The sequence below is a fragment of the Ornithodoros turicata genome, unplaced genomic scaffold, assembly GCF_037126465.1.
Source record: "Ornithodoros turicata isolate Travis unplaced genomic scaffold, ASM3712646v1 Chromosome15, whole genome shotgun sequence".
NCBI classification, from domain to species: Eukaryota; Metazoa; Arthropoda; class Arachnida; order Ixodida; family Argasidae; genus Ornithodoros; species Ornithodoros turicata.
In genome coordinates, this window is record NW_026999318.1 from 265,035 (window position 1) to 283,574 (window position 18,540).

The window sequence follows — 18,540 nt, forward strand, 5'->3', positions numbered from 1 at the left end:
GGAACAGAGCTGTTTGTAAACGTTATAGCCGTAATAGGCCTTTTATAGCCCTCTTTAGAAGCACGGCGCGCTCAGTGTTGTGAAAGTTACTCTTAAAAAGTATCTCACTTACAGTTACAGGAATAATTGAAAATTTTCTAAATATTCTTCACGCATCTCAGTGACGAATCATGGCAATCCTTTTATCGACCAAAGGATTATTACGTAAACAATTAACGGCTAAAATAGACAACGCCAGGAAAAACGCACTAGCTTACCTTCACGACATTTAGGCACCCATGAACTTCACCTGACACCACACCCAACCTCAATTGGTTAGTATAATAGGTCGGCTTCTTAGTTTTGCTTACCATCAGTGTGCACAGCCTATGCGTATGACCTTCGCGCTCACCTGCCAGGTTGGTAATTCAGTTCATCCGATCTGTCATCGGTCGGAGGATACCGGCAACGCGGGTTGGTGACGACATGGTGGCATTTGGCTCGCGAGGGGTTGTGCGTCCTGGGCCGGCTCCATAGGGCACTATGCCGACGTTTGGCTCAAAGAATATGATGGAAAGTGGAATTCTGAGACTGGAACATACAAAGGGACAAACACAACACAAGCCCCAAGTTGCCCGGAAACATGAACTGTTTAAATGCGGCAGTCATCATCGGAAAAGCCAGACAGCGGTGGGATGTGTAGCACGCATAGATGCGCGGTTCAAATCCCGCTGCTGTGTGACTTTTTCGATGACGGCCATATTTCAACTGTTCAAAGAGTTCGAGGAGAATCCAGAAAAAACACCAAGACATAGAGAGGCGTTGCTGGGATTTGAACCCAGTTTACTTCACAGCGGCGATTTGTCCCGAATACCGTCCGTTTATCGAGCCTATAGTTTTAGAGACTTTCTAGAAAATGAAGACGCGCTGCACTTTAGAGAAGGTCGGTTTAGAGAATTTTTTGCGTTTTTAGCGAAGTGGCCTAAACTTCGCGATGGCATCGATTTCGTTTTTGCTTCTCTCCTCTGTTGAGATAAGCAAGAACGTATTCTCGTTGACGCGATTCTTAAAAGTCGTATGCAGAGCCTCTGAGGAAGCGAGGTCGTAGAAGCTGGTAGCGTCTAGAGTCATTAAATAAGTTTCGCTTCAGAGTATCGACTCTGAGGTCCAAGGGAGAGCAGGAGCCCCATCTTGTTTCCGCACCACACCGGTATGCCATCCCCAGTTGAGGTCGTGATATGCGGTATTCTTCCGAGCTAGTTTCAGGTGACGAAGCCGCTTATCGCTGTTTTCTGTGCGGGCCTATGACACTCGTCCTTGGTATAGAAACGGGAGTTTTCCTATCGGCGAGCGTATTGCAGACAGGAGCTCTCGCTTGTCTTATCGAGCGTGTCTACAAGTTATCGCGGTTACGACGTGCTTTGATTTCAAGGCAATGTAGGGCAGTGTAGGCAGTGTAGTATAGGGTTTATTCACTGACGTCACCTCGCCGCCATACTGTAGGTCCCTCGAAGTTATGTTCCCGCATTCGTGCGCTGTCCTTTTTGTATGACTATTAACGTCGAAAACATACAAATTACTTGGATATGCTACAAATGACACAGCACAATAATTTTGAAACGCCAAATATACGGTGACTGCGATATGGGTAATCACGATGGGACCTACAATATGGCGGCCGATGGCAGCACATCTGCTTGCTTGCGACAGTGGCGGTCTCCTGCGGATGACGTCATGTGAATAAACCCTATACCTAGGCTTCCGACTTTTCGGATTTATCCGATATACTCCCTCCGATGTTTTCTTGCAAGACATCGGATTTATCCGATAAACTCCGATTTTTTCAACGCCCACGTGGAGGCCTTTCCCGTTTCCTTCTTCATTTGTCCCCCTTCTTCCACCTAATTTTCGACTTCAAACTGATTCACCACAAAAAAAAGAAAAAAAAGAAAAGGTCAGAAGTGGTAGGCTCCTTCAGGGTCGCTGGACGCATGAATGGCATAAAAGAAGGATACTACACACACTTGTCCCACCTGTTCTATGTATGCTCGACCCTAGTCACTCTACTTGACCCCGGGTACTGGGCTAGTTTGGCACCGAACAGTTCTGTGTTCGTCACAGCTGCTACTTATTTTGAGTCGGGGCACCATTCAGAATTTGTGCAAATACGCTCGTTTGTACTTCCATAGCTCTGGGTATTAAAACATCCGTGCGTTACATCGTGTGGTCCCGGTCACTTTTGCGCATCTTTCCTCGCATTGTCTCTGCGATGACTGCTCGGCAATGCTCCGAAATCGGCGCCGTTCATTTTTCAGACTTTTTAATCCTCCGAGAAACTCCGAATTTCCGAAAAGTTGAAAACTCCGATAAACCCTCCGAATTTTCCAAAACGAAAACTCGATACCCTACACCCTTTCCGTCGCCACGCTGTTATGAGAAATGGGGCTTTTTCCTGCTCGCCGACGAGGCGGCGCGGAACGGGGAATGGACCATTTCCCAGTGATGGCCACTAACTACTTCTATAGTAGTTTAACTATTACTACTAACTACTTCGCAATGGAGTATTTTAACTTGTAGTTAGACTACTTTTCGGGGGAGTAATTAAAACTACATCTTTAACTACTGCAATGAATTTTAACTACATCTATAACGACTTAACTTTGTCCATCAAAACCAATTCCTTGTAGTGTACTCGGACACCTAAATATGAATCACACGCAACGATAAACTTTGGCTCAAGTCATTGCTACGATCGTCAAATACAAAGCTTGCGGCGGGATTCTTTCTGTACCTACGCGATAAACTAAGTTGCAGAGTTACTTCACACCAAATGAAGCTTCACTAGACAAGCATTAAAAGTGAAGATTTAGTACACATGCACGACACAATTGCTCTGCACCTCCGTTCTCATCAAACAAGTAGCTCAAGGCGAAATTCGGAAGCACAATCGTGCCGTAAAGCTTGCGGCAAAGTCAACAACAACTTTATTTTTTGCTTTGGAAAGTGGGGAGGTTCATCGCCACAGGCGATACTCTACCCCATTGGCTCACTCTACCCCATTGGCGGCAAAATCAGAAGTAGTTGGCGCCTGCGGTAACCTAACTACTGTAGTTAACTACTCAAAATAGTAGTTTAACTAGTAGTTGCCATTACATTTCTGCAAGTAGTTGATAACTACTTTTTACCTCCAATCAGGTAGTTTAACTACATGTAGTTAACTACTGGCTATCACTGCCATTTCCATATTCACGTCGCCCCTGGCAGCGGAATCTCGAACATCATGTCTTTCTGTCTTTCCCCCCAATACGCTGTGCAAGTGCGTCTCTGCTCATGAGAGGAGGCAGTGAGAGGGAAGAGGAGGGCGCCGCCGTAGCCAATGGGGCTTCCCGAGTGGAGTAACCGGGAGAGGAGATATGCGCAGAACGCTCGGTTACTTGCAAAGCGTATAAACATGGTGACGCTTTTCGGACTGGCACATTGCGTGGGAAAGTAGGTTGGAAGAAGAATGCGGAAAGACTGAAAGCGCATTGTACTCGTTACCAGTACAAAGGGTTGTCAAATGTAGACCTCGAACGTCCGCGTAACCTGGAAACCGATTATCTCCCCAATGAACATGACAGTCGCCCGCAGGTGGCTGCGCGTAGAGTCACGTACTAACTGCGCACTGGCTGGTGTTGTGAAAATTACTCTTAAAAAGCATTTGAGTTACAGTTACAGGAATAACTGAAAAAATTCTAAATATTCTTCACGCATCTCAGTGACGAATTATGGCAATCCTTTTATCGACCAAAGGATTACTAGGTAAATAAATTAAGACTTAAATAAACAACGACAGAAAAAACACTAGCATTCCTTCACATGACATTTTAGGCACCCACGAACCTCAGCTGACACCACACACAACCTCAATGGACCATTTCTGACAATGCGTATGCGCATACCCAGCCCTTGCGTCCACCATCTTTGAGTGGAAACATCACTATGGACACACCTGCGGGCGAGTGTCATGTCCATTGGGGGAAGATAATCGGTTTCAAGGTTACGCGGACGTTTGAGGTCTACATTTGACAACCCTTTGTACTGGTAATGAGTACAATGCGCTTTCACTCTTTCCTTATTCATCTTCCAAATCTACTCTTTCTACTTTCCCTTGCAACGCGCCAGTCCAAAAGGCATCACCATGTTTATTGGAGGGACACACACGACGTTCGACATTCCGCCGCCAGGGGCGACGCGAATATGAAAATGGTCCATTGGTTAGTATAATAGTTGGTCGGCTTCCAAACCATGTTAGTTTTGCCTACCATCAGTGTGCACAGCCTACGTATGACCCTCGCACTCACCTGCCAGGTTGGTAATTCAGTTCATCCGATCTGTCATCCGAGGATACCGGCATCGCGGGTTGGTGACGACATGGCGGCATTCGACTCGCGAGGGATTGTGCGTCCTGGGCCGGCTTCATAGGGCGCTATCCCGACATTTGGCTCAAAGGATACGATGGAAAGTAATTCTGAGACTGGAACATAAAAAGTGACAAACACGACACAAGCCCCAAGTTGCCCGGGAACATGAACTGTTTAAATACGGCAGTCATCATCGAAAAAACCAGACCGCGGTGGGATGTGTAGCACGCATAGATGCGCGGTTCAAATCCCGCTGCTATGTGACTTTTTCGATAACTGCCATATTTCAACTGTTCAAAGAGTCCGAGGAGAATCCAGAAAAAACACCAAGACATTGAGAGGCGTTGCTGAGATTTGAACCCAGTTTACCTCACAGCGGTGATTTGTCCCGAAGACCGTCCGTTTATCGAGTCTTTCAGAGACGCGACTTTCTAGCTTTCTAGAGAGAGGGAGAGGCTTTCTAGAAAATGAAGACATGCTACACTTTAGCGAAGATCGGTTTAGGTGATTTTTTTGCGTTTTTAGCGAAGTGTTCTAAACTTCGCGATGGCATCGACTTCGTTTTTGCTTCTCCCCTCTATTGAGATACGCGAGAACGTATCCTCGTTGACGCGATTCTTAAAAGTCGTATGCAGAGCCTATGAGGAAGCGAGGTCGTAGAAGCTGGTAGCGTCTAGAGTCATTAAATAAGTTTCGCTTCAGAGTATCGACTCTGAGGTCCAAGGAAGAGCAGGAGCCCCATCTTGTTTCCGCACCACACCGGTATGCCATCCCCAGTTGAGGATCAAAGACTGCTGACACGATGCTCGCAATGGGATAGAGAAGCGTGCATGATTGTTGTGCCAACGCCTCCTCTATAAAGAGGAGGCGTTGGTTGCGCGATAATCCATGTATTGGCCACCAAAGTGTCCCGAGGATGTCAAGGTCTCTGGTCAAGGTGAGCTCAAGGCCGTCAACCTTGGTGAGCTGCTTGCAAGAGGAAGGAACATTTAACCTACGCACGATAGATGGCATTGTCCGCCGAAGTGTGCGTGCACGTGGCTACCGTGGCGCGGAAACAAGATGGCGCATGCTCGCTCTTGGAACTCAGTGTCCATACTCTGAAGCGAAGCTTATTTAGTGACTCTAGTAGCGTCTCCTTAACAAAGGTGTGTCAAAGCTGTGTTAAAGGTGTGTTAAATATGTTAATGGCTTACACATGGGATTTGGAATTCCAAAGCAGAGGGGATCATGCATAGAGGTGAGCGCGGGTAAGTCAACTCGTACGCGCAACCGCAACCAGCGGCCTGTGATGCCGGTATACTCGCGCTACCCGTGGATGGCGTGCGGGTAAACTGACATTTCACCCACAGCCTGCAGCGTAACTGAATTTTTACTGGCAAATAGGAGAACTGCGAAATGAATAAGAAAAGAGAACGTTCTCTTTCGTTCTCACGCCCAGGGTGATTCCTCCTCGATATACGTAGACGCGATACATTTTTCCTCGCGCCACTAGTGTATCTGTATTCCGAGCTAGAGCACTGCACGGGCCGCATTGTTAGGCCCAGCCCCGGCCTTTCTTTGGTTTACTCTCCCGAGCCCAGCACAAGCCAAAAGAATTTATAGCTTTCCCGGCCCAGGCAGCGTCCGATCCCGACAAATTTATATGATACCAAGCCCGGCCCAATGTAGCGGGCTGTAAAAGTTGACCGTGGCTAAATGACAGTGGCCCAACACAGGCTTGAGCCCGGCGTAGGCCCCGCAATGTACGGGCCCGGGCTCAGGCTTTCGGGTAAGCCCGAGCCCCTGTAGCGCTCTATTCCGAGCTGAGGGAGTTGGGAAATTGGGAAAAGTTGGGAAATTTTTCGCGCACTTTCTGAGAGGTTTGACATCATCAACCAAGTATGATGTCACAATACATGTCTGTTTTCATTAAAGGGGCCGTGAACAGGTATACAGGTGCGCATTTCCCTGCGTTATATTATTGCAACTTAGGCAGTGAAAGCTCTTTGCAATTACTAGCTCTCAAAGCCATAAGGCGCTTTCATACCCATGAAATATTCACTGCACTCTTTCCCTTTATAGCTCAGCCCTGACAACACCACCTAGATAGCGAAAGCCTGCTTACTCGTCTACGTGACGTAACAACTAATAGTCAGCCAATCAGAATCGTCGTCAAAGAACTGATGTTCTGAGGCTGGAACAACATAGAAGGGACAGATACATACAAGGCCTCAAATTGCCTAAGAAATTAACGATGAAAGATGAAAGTCACTGAAAAGGTTAGCCAGCTGTAGGACTCGAACCCACATCTTCTGGATTGCCGGTCGACAATCCAGGAGATGTGGGTTCGAGTCCTACAGCTGGCTAACCTTTTCAGTGACTTTCATCTTTCATCGTTAACCAGAATCGTGTTTTCAACAACGGTAGCCTATCACGAACGAGCTTTCAGCGGTCGTAGCCATGGAGACGAATCAGTGTCGTCCGCGAGCAGCGATGGAACGTCCCCGCGTATACTAAACGGGAAAACTTTAAAATAAAGCTCAAAACGGTCCCATATCTTTCTCATGACTGATTTTCTGGAAAGCGTGTTGCACTTTTTGTCTACACATTCATAGTTACAGGTTCCAAGCTCTTTTCTGAGTTCTTGTATTCGCAGAACGGCGAATCACAATAGCAGACGAATTCTGACTATGTCCACGTAGCGAAGGAGGAAGAGGAGGCAAAAAGCAGGCCTGCTGTATCTAGATGGCGTTGGCCCTGCGCCCTAACTTTACGTCATTTTGACGTGGCGCTTTCCTCGCCAATTACGATGAAGGGTTCCACTTATGATTCTATGTCGCTTGTGGAAATAGACTAGATGAATGTGAGTCTCATTCTATTCAAAATCGAAACAGTTACAACCTGAAACTGGAAAATAAATGCGTTCAATTTAGATATCACACGCGCACTACTTTTTCCGGGCAGTAGCACGCAGTACACCGCGAGCGCGAATGAATATCCGGCGTTACAGTTCCGGTATCTTTTAGGTATAGGTGCGCGATGGGTCATCTTCATCTACGACGAGTGGGCTGCCGTACTTTGGTTTAAGCCACGCGGCATCGCGTCACCAGCTCGCGTAGCACAGAGGTTAGAGTGCTGGTCATGTCACGTCGTGACTGGAAGGTACCTGGATTCGAATCGCGTCATATGATAGCAGCCCAATTGCTGACGCTTGCGCCAGCCGAAGATGTTGGAGATGTCATGACGCTGAATTTCGGAACAACAAATTTCGGAATGGCGCAAAATCTAGTTCCACGCCAACAAACGGAGCACTCCGCCTCACAGCTGATAATGAAGCCTGTTTATTGACTAGTAATTTGAAACGTCATGTTCGGAGCTCGGCCCCCCGATTGGACGGCAAAAAAACTACATAGCCATGTGACGTATGCGTGGTGGAGAGATGAGGGTAGAAGCTGGGGACCGTGGTTTTCCTCAGACGCTTTCAGACATATGTTGCCACAGTTCCCTTAGAAATCGGCCCAGGACGCACATTCCCTCAGGGCGTCAGTTGTGGCGTCGCCCACTTACGTGAGGCCGACAACGGCGTGTCCTTTCACCAGCACCACCAACCACCAGTGGCGTATCTAGGGTGTGGCAGGTGTGGACAGGTGCCATGGGCGCCAGGTGAACAGGGGCGCTATTATGTGGTCGGGTGTGAATGTGCCTGATCGGGCACTCAACCTGGCACATTCATAAATGATCTAAAGCACCCGCCAGTAGAGAGGTTGTAGCGTGAAACCTAGTGCGGACCACACGAAAACGCATCCCCAAGTACAACCTGTTAACCATGTTGCCATGGGCGCAGGCAGCTCTAGATACGCCACTGCCAACCACCACCACCGAGAGAGGCGCGCTGGTTATTCATCTTTGAAAGCATTTTTATGTGCGCGACACGAGCGAAATGTATATTTGGGTACCATTATTTGTGAAACGTTTGGCGGCCTGTTTACGGCCCCTTTAATTAAGGAAAATAGAAGAAGCGCTACATCGTTTATTTAGTAATTGAAGCAAAATTAGTACGAGCGAGTATCCGCGCGCCGTTGCACACGATTTGAAATAAATGCTTTCGAAAGCAACTTGTCGCAAAATCTTTGGATTCTAACATAAAGCACGCATTCTGTACGAAATATCTGTACTCTTCTTCCAGGGATAATGAAATCAAAAACGCTAAAACTCCATTTAATTGCACATCCATCATACGTCTCATCAAGGCTTGATCATCGCCAGAAACTTGGTGTCCCATCCTGCACTACTAAAACGTGTTTTGACTCATTTTTACCTAAAACCTCACTGGAATGGAATCATCTCGCGGGTCACCTTACCTCCATCACTGACGGTAGACGGTTCAGAAAACTGCTTCACGACCACTTGAATGCAGCGTAAGGTTATTTGAGCTTTACATATACTAATCTGATTGTCCACCAGTGATACTATCTATGCTCGTGTTTTTGGTTCGTTGTGTTTTTATTATTATTATTATTTTATTTTTTTTTGTATTCCACATTGTTCCTGCTTTGTTTCAAGCCCCTCCCCTCTTTAATGCTGTAGCCCTGAGGGTAAATAAATAAATAAAAGACAGTCGCTCAAACAGACTACTTGGTGGTTCGATCATTGAATGTTGAAACCGAAATCAAAACTTCATTCGGAGAACAGTGTTCTCCAAAGCGTAATTCGATAAAGCCAGCTTTCCTTTCGTTGAAACGTAATTCCCTCAAGTGTAACTTCTTCTCAAAGCCAGGCTCGCTAAAGTACAGGGAAACCGATCTATCCAACCTCCCCTCACCCTTCCCCAAAATTTTTTGCCACCCCCCCGCCCTCCTCAGAACGCGGTGTGCCCGGCCTCCATGGCATTCGTTCAGGTTGGTGTTAACCCTGCGTGTCACATGTATCTTAACAGCTCCAAAGCACAAAGGATACAAAGTGCAGGGAAAAGTTTCTGGTTACGGTTACATAATACACATACAAAAATGTATGTATCTAACATTTTCCTAAAAAAACACCAAAAATATCTGGTGTAATGCTTTTGTTCTTTGCGTCTCGGTTTTTCACACGGCACGAATCACGTCCGCCGTCCACGCCCTCCACTTGACGATTACGACGCGCAACGTACATGCAACCATACGTACGTTCATCCGGCCTCCTCGTTACGTGCCATTTCTGCCCTTTCATCGCGACGCGCAGCAGCATACGGCAAATCTGACATGTGACCTGTGACATCATAATCGCTGGCAGTTGGAGTATGTAGATGGGAGCGGTGGTGGTTGCTGTTCTCGCTGTAGCTGTAGTTCGTATTTCTCAGTATTAACTTACGGCAATATTACGCAAGTGACCCTGCAGCGTTTTTCTGAGAGCTGCTTACATCCGTGAAGTATCTGTCAATTTACATCGTTCCACGGCGTCGGTAGCTGGTGAGTCACTATGCGCATGTTTGTTTACAAGGCCGTCAACATAAACAATTTGTCTGGCGTTCTCGTGTTCCAACTGTAGTGTTGTTTACCCCCGATCTGTTTGCGACGGGAACTGTGAAAGTCATGTCCGAAGACAGTGTGATTGAATGCCTGCGGTGCCTCTTCGAGAATGTTGCACTCGGACCGTCGGACGAGTCGGTTCATAAACCACGAGAGGGAGCCCGTTTATCGATAGACGATGGTTACGCATCATCGTCGTCGCAGGAGTTTGATAGCAACGACAGGAATGCGGGACTTTCGCCAGACGAGAAGAATGAGCCAAATATTGAACAAGTTGTTTGCCGTGGCCCAGTGCGTGTGAGAGACGAGAAAATTCGCGCATCTCCATACGGTGACGCTTTTCACCTGGGCTATGAATTTGACCAGGATGCTGTGCAAATTTTCGCCTTCGATAACACCTCTTACACTCGGGTGCCCCATGAGACCCCGGGACCGTCGCCTAATGCAACCTCCAGACCGAACACAACCAATTATCAAACACCGAGTCCAAGCTTCGACAGCACGAGTCCCTACGGTACGTCCGTCGACTCGCCGTTTTCGAACAGCTCCTCGGGATCTCCTCTCAATACCAATAACTTAAGTTACCCGCATTACGCCGAAACTCAAAGGAATGAGTTGGAAGCGAGGCTGGACACAGCATCCAGCGTGCTGCTGTCTCCGGAGCAGTCCAACACGTGTGACGGGCAGCTGGGAAAGGCTGATTCTGAGCTCGCTCATGCCTTACAGAACACAACCCAACTGACTTCTGATATACCTTGTCTGGATGCAGACGTTGATCTAAGTCAACTGTGTTACAGCGATGGCAGCAATTTACTTGCTTCGTATGGGCAAGACTTGCAAGATGCTCTCCTGCCCGAAGATTTGATGAACCCAGAATTTTTTACTCTCATTGATAACATAATGAAAAGTGATGCCGTCCAGGGCAGCACCGACCCTCTCACAAATGCGAGTGACGGCCAACGTAGCAGTTCTAGCCCAGGTTCAGTCCCGACTGTGCAGGACGCTCCCGACCTGTCGCTAGGGGCCGCAATCAACACATCCCTTCTTTCAGAAGTTAACCTTCCCTTGGATTCACCCACAGTGTTCCTTCCTGAGCCTATTCAAGAGCTGAATAATGCAAGTAGGCCCGTGCCCATTTTGCCTAAGCCGGCTGCTGTCACTGTGGCATCTAGGTAAGTTACCTGCCCACTGTTTTAGTCAAAATGATGAGCACACAAATATGCGAGAAAGGGGAATGTGTGTCGTCTCTAGGACTGAACAAGCCTGAACCATGATTGAACAAAGTCCCCACATAGCATGCGACACACAGAACCCATTTTGTGCAGACTTCTCTAACGAACAGCATTCTTTGTGTTGATTTCAAAATAGGAAGCTCATAATCCTTATCAATAGGGAACATGCTGCATGCCACAAACACAATTGAATGATGGCAGTTTTATTTAATTTGATGTTATTGAAAATAGAGTTTGAACAATGCACATCACAGCTGGAACAGCAAGGAACACCCATGGGTCCTGTGGATGAATTTATAAACGAGTAATGCAAGTTTTACCTTGAGGACGTCGAAAGCATTGAGAACCGATAGCAAGGTAAAGGTTGCAGCAGTCTGTGCACAAAAGATAATACTTATCTAAGTACTATTGTATCTAAGTGCTATCTTCTGTGCGTAATGTATTTAGACATGTTCTACCTGTGAGGCCATAGACCTGAAAAGGCGTAGCTTATATGAGATTGGACTAAGGCATGATATACAAGCAAACCAGTTGAAGAAAGTGAGGCAGCTGGAAGTTGAGAAAATATATAACTGGTTGTTGTGAGGCTTATGTTGTGTTTGTCCTTCAATGTTGAATTGCCTCGTCTGCTATAACATTTGAAATGCACAATTTGTTCGCATAGCTGTTGCAGGACAATCGACATCACCGACTGCTCCATGCTCTTCACTGCAGTCATGCATGTTGCCACAGAAAAAAAAACACACACACACAAAAAAAAGGAAACATCATCATTGGTCATTCACAAATACTGCACTAAAAGAAAATGACAGGTAATATTTAACAGAGTCACTCTCTGAATGTGTAAGTAAGACGGAGCTTTCCGACGTTTCTGTGACCATAGGTAATGCTCTTGCTTTGAGGCAAAGCATTTCGGAAATTACTATAAGCAGTAAAAGTTGTACCAGTAATGATTAGGAATGCACAAATATTCAAAGTTTTGGAATCCAAAAGCAAGGTAACCCCACGTTCGATTCAATTTTCGAATCTGACGGGGAATCCTATATTTGAATCGAATACTGTATAAATAGTCATTTTCGTGTGGAACTAACATTCGCGAAATTTGTGAGCGCAGTTTTCTTTGCGAATTTCAAGCTCCACGAAATATTAAAACCAGTGGCTGAAAAGTACGAGAAAGAAATATCAGAGGAATAAGACCCAAGACACTTAGTTAGCTTACATATGGGGTTTATTGCACTATTGGAGTGCGTTGCCTCATAAAGTGTTCAGTCCTCCGTTGCAAATGGAGACAGCGCTCAGCCCACAAAAATCCAGTGCAGATTTCCGCATTCTGTGATTCCGGTTCTTTGTAAGCCTGGACCATCCAGCCATCATATACGAGTTTGAGCACGCTGGCACGCAAATCAGCCTTTGCAGAAGTTAGATTCACTATCGTAATGCCAATCGTACCTGCTCCGCGCACCAGATACCAGACGAGTAAGGAGATCGCAGCTGTCAGAGTCAGAAGGGCTCTAAAGTGCCCAGTTGTGGTATGTTTTTTTTTTAACTTTGTTTCTTCCCAGAAGTTCCTGGTGGAAGGCTCTTGAGACTCCTGGTGCAGGGTCGAAAGTCGTGGTGCCGTGAATTTAAGGTTCAGCGAATTATTGCCCGATCCTGACCCCTCAGAAATCCGCGAATTATTGAGCCCGCGAATTTAACCACTTATACTAAACTGAATATATTCCACCACCTACGCCAGAATCCATTCAATGCGTGACTTAAAACCATCACGTGATACGGCTGACCGAAATGTTGCTTGTGTTCGTTCTTGAGGCAAATACAGAACAGAAACTCAGTTCTACATCGCTCTTAATGAACAGAGTATCAAAAACCTGTATGTTCAGTACAAGTCATTTATTGTGTCTTAAGCACAGGGGGTGCAGTAATACTCATATTTTGTATTATAACAGTAATACATAATACTTTGATTCTGAGGTATTATAATACCTAATACAAATACTTGTGTGTATTACACAAGTAATACTAGTAATACGTTGATGCAAAACTTGGTGAGGAAAAGAAAAGCAGAAATATATACAATTTGGGAGTAATGCCCAAACAAGAGTGGAGAATGACTGCATGTCTTGATAAGTAATGTATCAAGACATGCAGTCATTCTCCACTCTTGTTTTATTTCAGGTGCTTTCATTTTTAGCATCTTGTCAAGGGTTGTGTCCTTGTTCGTGTCCGAATGCTTATGCAACCCCAAAAACTACCGATAAAATGCACCAGTGACACTCAGCATGTCGGACTTATGACCCCTGGGAAAGTATTACACCTTTAAAAGTATTACAATAAATGTAATGCCTCGATTTTGTGTATTATAATGCAGATACAAATACATTTCAAAAATGAGTATTATAATACATAATACAAATATTCAAAAGTATTACAGTAATAGTATCATAATACGAGGTATTACTACTACTGCCCACCCCTGCTTAGGCACAATGGAGCCCGTCCCTAACCCTAGACTGGCTCGTGCGTGCCATGTCACCCTCAGTCAAGAACAATGGCGCTGCAGATAAAGGTCACTATCTATCCAGTGTCCTTTTTATTGTGTGATGTCAACCCCCCCCTCGTAATTCCCTAAGAGATTGCCGCATTGGAACCCGTTATGATTATGGCTGTGATTGTTGGGTTCACAGGTCGCGTGTGGGGTTCACAGGTTCTGCAGTGTATTACAGCCGCGCAATCATATTTACACGAACCGCCTGGGAAAACAGCTGCCCTCGTGTGACGTTAGGGATCTTCCAGTGCCATTTTTATTGTTTGTTTCTTCTCAGCTCACGCGGCGCTTAAACCTGCTCGAGCTGTGCCCCTCTCCGTCACGAGTCGCATGCCCAGGGACCACGTTGCAGCGCGACTTTCCCTATGGCTCCAATGTGCTCATTTCACGAGGAGAGGATTTTTTGAAGGTGTGCGGAACAGAGGCCTCGTGCACGCTCTATAGGTCACTTGTACTCGTCGTTCTTTCGCAGGAAATAGTGTTATTTGTTGCAGAATATGCTGCGGCAAAAAAACAAAGTTTGGGGGGGGTTACCTCAGTGCTCCTTTAAGATAACCATTGAGAGAGATACGATTTTTGACAACTTATTATGCAACAGTGTGGCATCTCGGTTGTCCAGAAGATGCTACGAAGGAGGCATAAAAAAGTAGAGAATGCAGCAAACTGATGAGGAAATGAATTAATATAGAAGGGAGTCGCTGAAGAGGTTAGCCAGCTGTAGGATCCTAACCCACATCTTCTGGATTGCCGGTCCAGAGCTCTACCAGTTGAGCTAAGCTAACATGCCTTTCCAAGGACTTCCAAGGTCGTGTCAGTCCGGCAATCCAGAATATGTGGCATCGAGTCCTGCAGCTGGGCCTTTTCAATGACTTCTTAATTTCGTCATTCATTGTTCTAAGGCACTTGGGGCTTGGTGTGTTTGTCTTTTCTTCTGTGTTCCAACATCAGAACATCAACTTCCATAGTGAGGAAATGTTAAGGGAAGGGCCTCAGAGCAAGGGACGCCGATATTTTGAACAGACTGTTAGACAACTAATCTCTCTTGGAAGAGCTTGAGACGGAAGTTCCTGTTTTCTAAAAAGTCCTAAGCATATTAGGTAGAAACATAGAAAATCTATCGAATTCAGGAAACGTGAAGGGAAGTGCCTCAGGATGAGAGCTGCTGATATTTCGAACTGGGACACGTCCTCCTTCTGAACAAAACATTGGTGGCTCTAGCCCAGAGGCACTTCGCTTCACGTAAGCGTAGTAGAGGCTGTTGTTTTCTTCGTTGGTAGGAGGAATAATGTGTCATTTGGCGTTAAATTATCAGGTTATGCTTAATTTAGTTATGGAAATTTAATGGAATAATGCATCATGGAACTTCATGGCATCATGAACTGAGGACGTTGGCTCTTCGATGATGTATTTGCTCCAAGGCTGATTACTATCAATTTTGGTTGATCTTTGTTAGTGGCATCATGCGACTTGTGAAAGCTCCTGAGATGGCATTGGTTTGTGGCAAAATTCAAGCGTGTGTAAATGTGATGTGAGAATAGTAAAGAGGTTTTCTAAATTTTTTGGGAGTTCACCACGGTGTATGTTTCTCAACAGCCAAGAACACACAGTTGCCGTCAGCAGATGTGCAGTATGTGGATAGGTACGTAGGGGCATACTTTTCTCTCATTAAGATATGAGCAACGTAAGAAGATCGCTTGGAGGGTGGGAAGTCAGTCCGTGCATTTGATAAATATCTCTATAACACTTCAATATGCGCTGTCCAAATATTTGCTCGGACCTCTCCCTTTGGTAGTCACAAAATGGGATATCAAAATATTGCAAATGTGTTTGTTCATCATGTGTAATAGTTCCCTATTAACTATAACTCGTACGAACATTTCATCCTGCTGAGTTGTGGCAGAACATACTTGTTGGTGTTGTGGCGGTTGTGTAGGTTACGTCTCTTGTTTTACAGTGAGCTATAATCACAGCTTGTTCAGCCATTTTCAGTGACGCAGTTAAATAATTTGTGTGTATCTGCATAAGTGTTGTATTATCAGTATCTACTGTCTACTCTAGTCCACCAGTGGTATACTGTCTGTGCTGCCTCAAACTCAAATCAAGTTGTGGGTTGCATTGACCTTAGACCACGTCTTTGAAGGCCACACAGAAGCAAAATGTCCGTAATTGCAAAAAATATTGTGAAAAACTGCAGAATAAAAATATACTTATAAGTGCAATTCATTGCTGACACTTGACACAAACAGAGGAATAAATAAGCTGACTTTCCAGATGGGATATTTTGAAATATGAAAAACGATTTGAGAAAAAGACATAGCTATTCACAAACGATTATGTATGACAGTGTTCCTGGGCACTGAAGTTATATCCCATTTACTGTATTGTTGCCTTTTGCTTAAAGATTGAACTAGGAAAATGAACTAGAAAAATTGGAAAAACAGCAAGCTGACTTTGTTGGCACTGGGTGATTTCAGCTTTACTACTGTAATTTACCTTCTAAAAATTAGACTACACTGGCATATACTTTTTTTTTCTACCTCTTTCTGTTCCTTTCTAATTTTCTGTGGGTGACACCTGGAGAGGCTGCTGCTAGACTTAGTGACAGGATTAACATGAGCTGATTTTAAGCCTCACAATAGTTACAGTGGTAGTTTACAAACTTGCGCATGTATGCATTAGAAATCGTCCAGGTAGGAAGCCACATCGGGAAAAAGAACATGCAATTGCATGAAAATCCACACTCTATTCATGATCCACAAGAAATGCATAACATGTGTGCTGCCTGGACAGGGGCAGGTCAATGTCAGGCTAGGATAAAAGCAGTGCAGTGAGAATCTAGTTTCATTCCTAATTCTTCATTGATTGTTTTTTTCTTTTTTTTATGAGGGCAGCATTCTTCTGTTTGCTGGTCAAGGGCCCTTGGGCCACAGAATAGTTCATGCAGCTCGCAGGCTGTGTGTAGACACGGCATTGTTTGAAGGAGCATGGGGGGGGGGGGGCGCATCAAACATATATATGTTACGAAGGAGACGACAGACGAGGGGTCACTGGGAGAATACGTGTTTATTCTCTCGCACTCAGGAAGCAACTGCTCTACCCATCCGTTCTTGGGATCCCCGAGCTTCAGTTTATGACACTGTCCCCCTTCGGGGTTAGACGGGGATCAGGAGGGGCCATCCAGTCAGCCAACACATCTGGACGGGAGCCTCAGGTGTTATATATATATATATATATATATATATATATATATATATATATAACTTCCCTAAAATCTGTTGTCCGTGTCTTTTTCCTTCCATGAGTATCTGTTTCTCTGCGTGCTGCCATAGAAGCCATGTTGATCTGTAAGTTTGAATTTCAAACATGTCTAGTATCATTTATTTGTTTCTTTAATGGCTTTTTTTCCTGCATTACAATTCACTGGCTTGCACTGTGGCATTGAGGAGTGCTCAGTCACCCTCCCAGGTGTATATCGCTCGCTGAGTGACCCCTGGTTTGCCAATTCGGAACGATGCGCAGCTACCCAGGGCCGACGAGCCGCAAACACAGCGAAACACGTGTCCTCTGGTGCTGCCACATCGTTCCATGAGTATCTGTTTCTCTGCGTGCAGCCATAGAAGCCATGTTAATCTGTAAGTTTGAATTTCAAACACGTCTAGTATCATTTATTTGTTTCTTTAATGGCTTTTTTTCCTGCATTATATATATATATATATATATATATATATAAGGGAAAAGAAAATTAACAAGAGCTCTTTGGCTGCACGTGTAGCATATGTTTGTAAGTCAAACGTCGCCATGCCAGTACTGGACAGCTGTTTCGGCCTTGTTGGGCCATCATCAGCAGTACGCAGGCAGGCAACGTTTGAGCGGATGGCGTCTGACGCCATCCGCTCAAACGTTGCCTGCCTGCGTACTGCTGATGATGGCCCAACAAGGCCGAAACAGCTGTCCAGTACTGGCATGGCGACGTTTGACTTACAAACATATATATATATATATATATATAGATACTCATGGAACGATGCGACAGCACCAGAGGACACGTTTTTCGCCGTGTTTGCGGCTCGTCAGCTCTGGGTAGCTGCGCATCGTAAGGAATTGGCAAACCAGGAGTCGCTCAGCGAGCGATATACACCTGGGAGGGTGACTGAGCACTCCTCAATGCCACAGTGCAAGCCAGTGAATTATAATGCAGGAAAAAAAGCCATTAAAGAAACAAGTACATGACACTAGACATGTTTGAAACACGTCTAGTGTCATGTACTTGTTTCTTTCCTTTGGGAATCACGCATTTCCTGAGAAAAACAGTCTATAAGAGTGTGTGCAGTGACGACGAACTCTCCTAGCTCTTTCAGGTGTGTCGTGATGTCAGATCAGTTGGACACCTTTAGTGGCTACACATGAATCTGTTGCTATGTCGCGAGAGTAAAGGCCAACCTCCATGATGCAGATTTTTTGCAACCAAGTTCGCGCAGCAGACTGCCACGCATGTTCCGCCACCAGTTGATCACCGGCACCAGTTCCATGGGACGTAAAAGTAGCAGACAGCGTCGGAAAGTCTTGCTCTGATGTCACTGTTGCCAGAGTACAAAGTGAAAGCTTAGTGAAATCAGTTGCTCGAAAAATTTACTTATTGTCACAAATTTTGCAACTAAATCGAACAACTGTGTAAAAAAGTGTGCCCTGTAATGTCTCGAAAGGTATATTCAGTTCTGAGAAAGGAAAACATGTTTCTTGGCAGAGAATGCTTGGTGTTCTAACGGTGCAGTAGGCGAGACAGCGAGCAGACAACAGCACCCCGCAGTAAGAAGACGACGAGGACAACCACTCACGAGGGCAGACGACCACATGCAGATGACAAAGCAGTGTAACTGGTCCTGGACACC

General features: G+C 45.5%; 1 protein-coding gene across 1 annotated transcript in view; it reads left to right on the forward strand.

The window, feature by feature from the left end:
• Window positions 1-9,485: 9,485 nt before the first annotated feature.
• Window positions 9,486-18,540, forward strand: part of LOC135372520 (ankyrin repeat, PH and SEC7 domain containing protein secG-like) — a 72,786-nt gene continuing 63,731 nt past the window's right edge. The window contains exon 1 of the mRNA XM_064606121.1: window positions 9,486-11,043. Within this exon, the coding sequence (XP_064462191.1) occupies window positions 9,935-11,043 (1,109 nt within the window). The 5' untranslated portion in view covers window positions 9,486-9,934. The remainder of the gene's footprint in view (window positions 11,044-18,540) is intronic.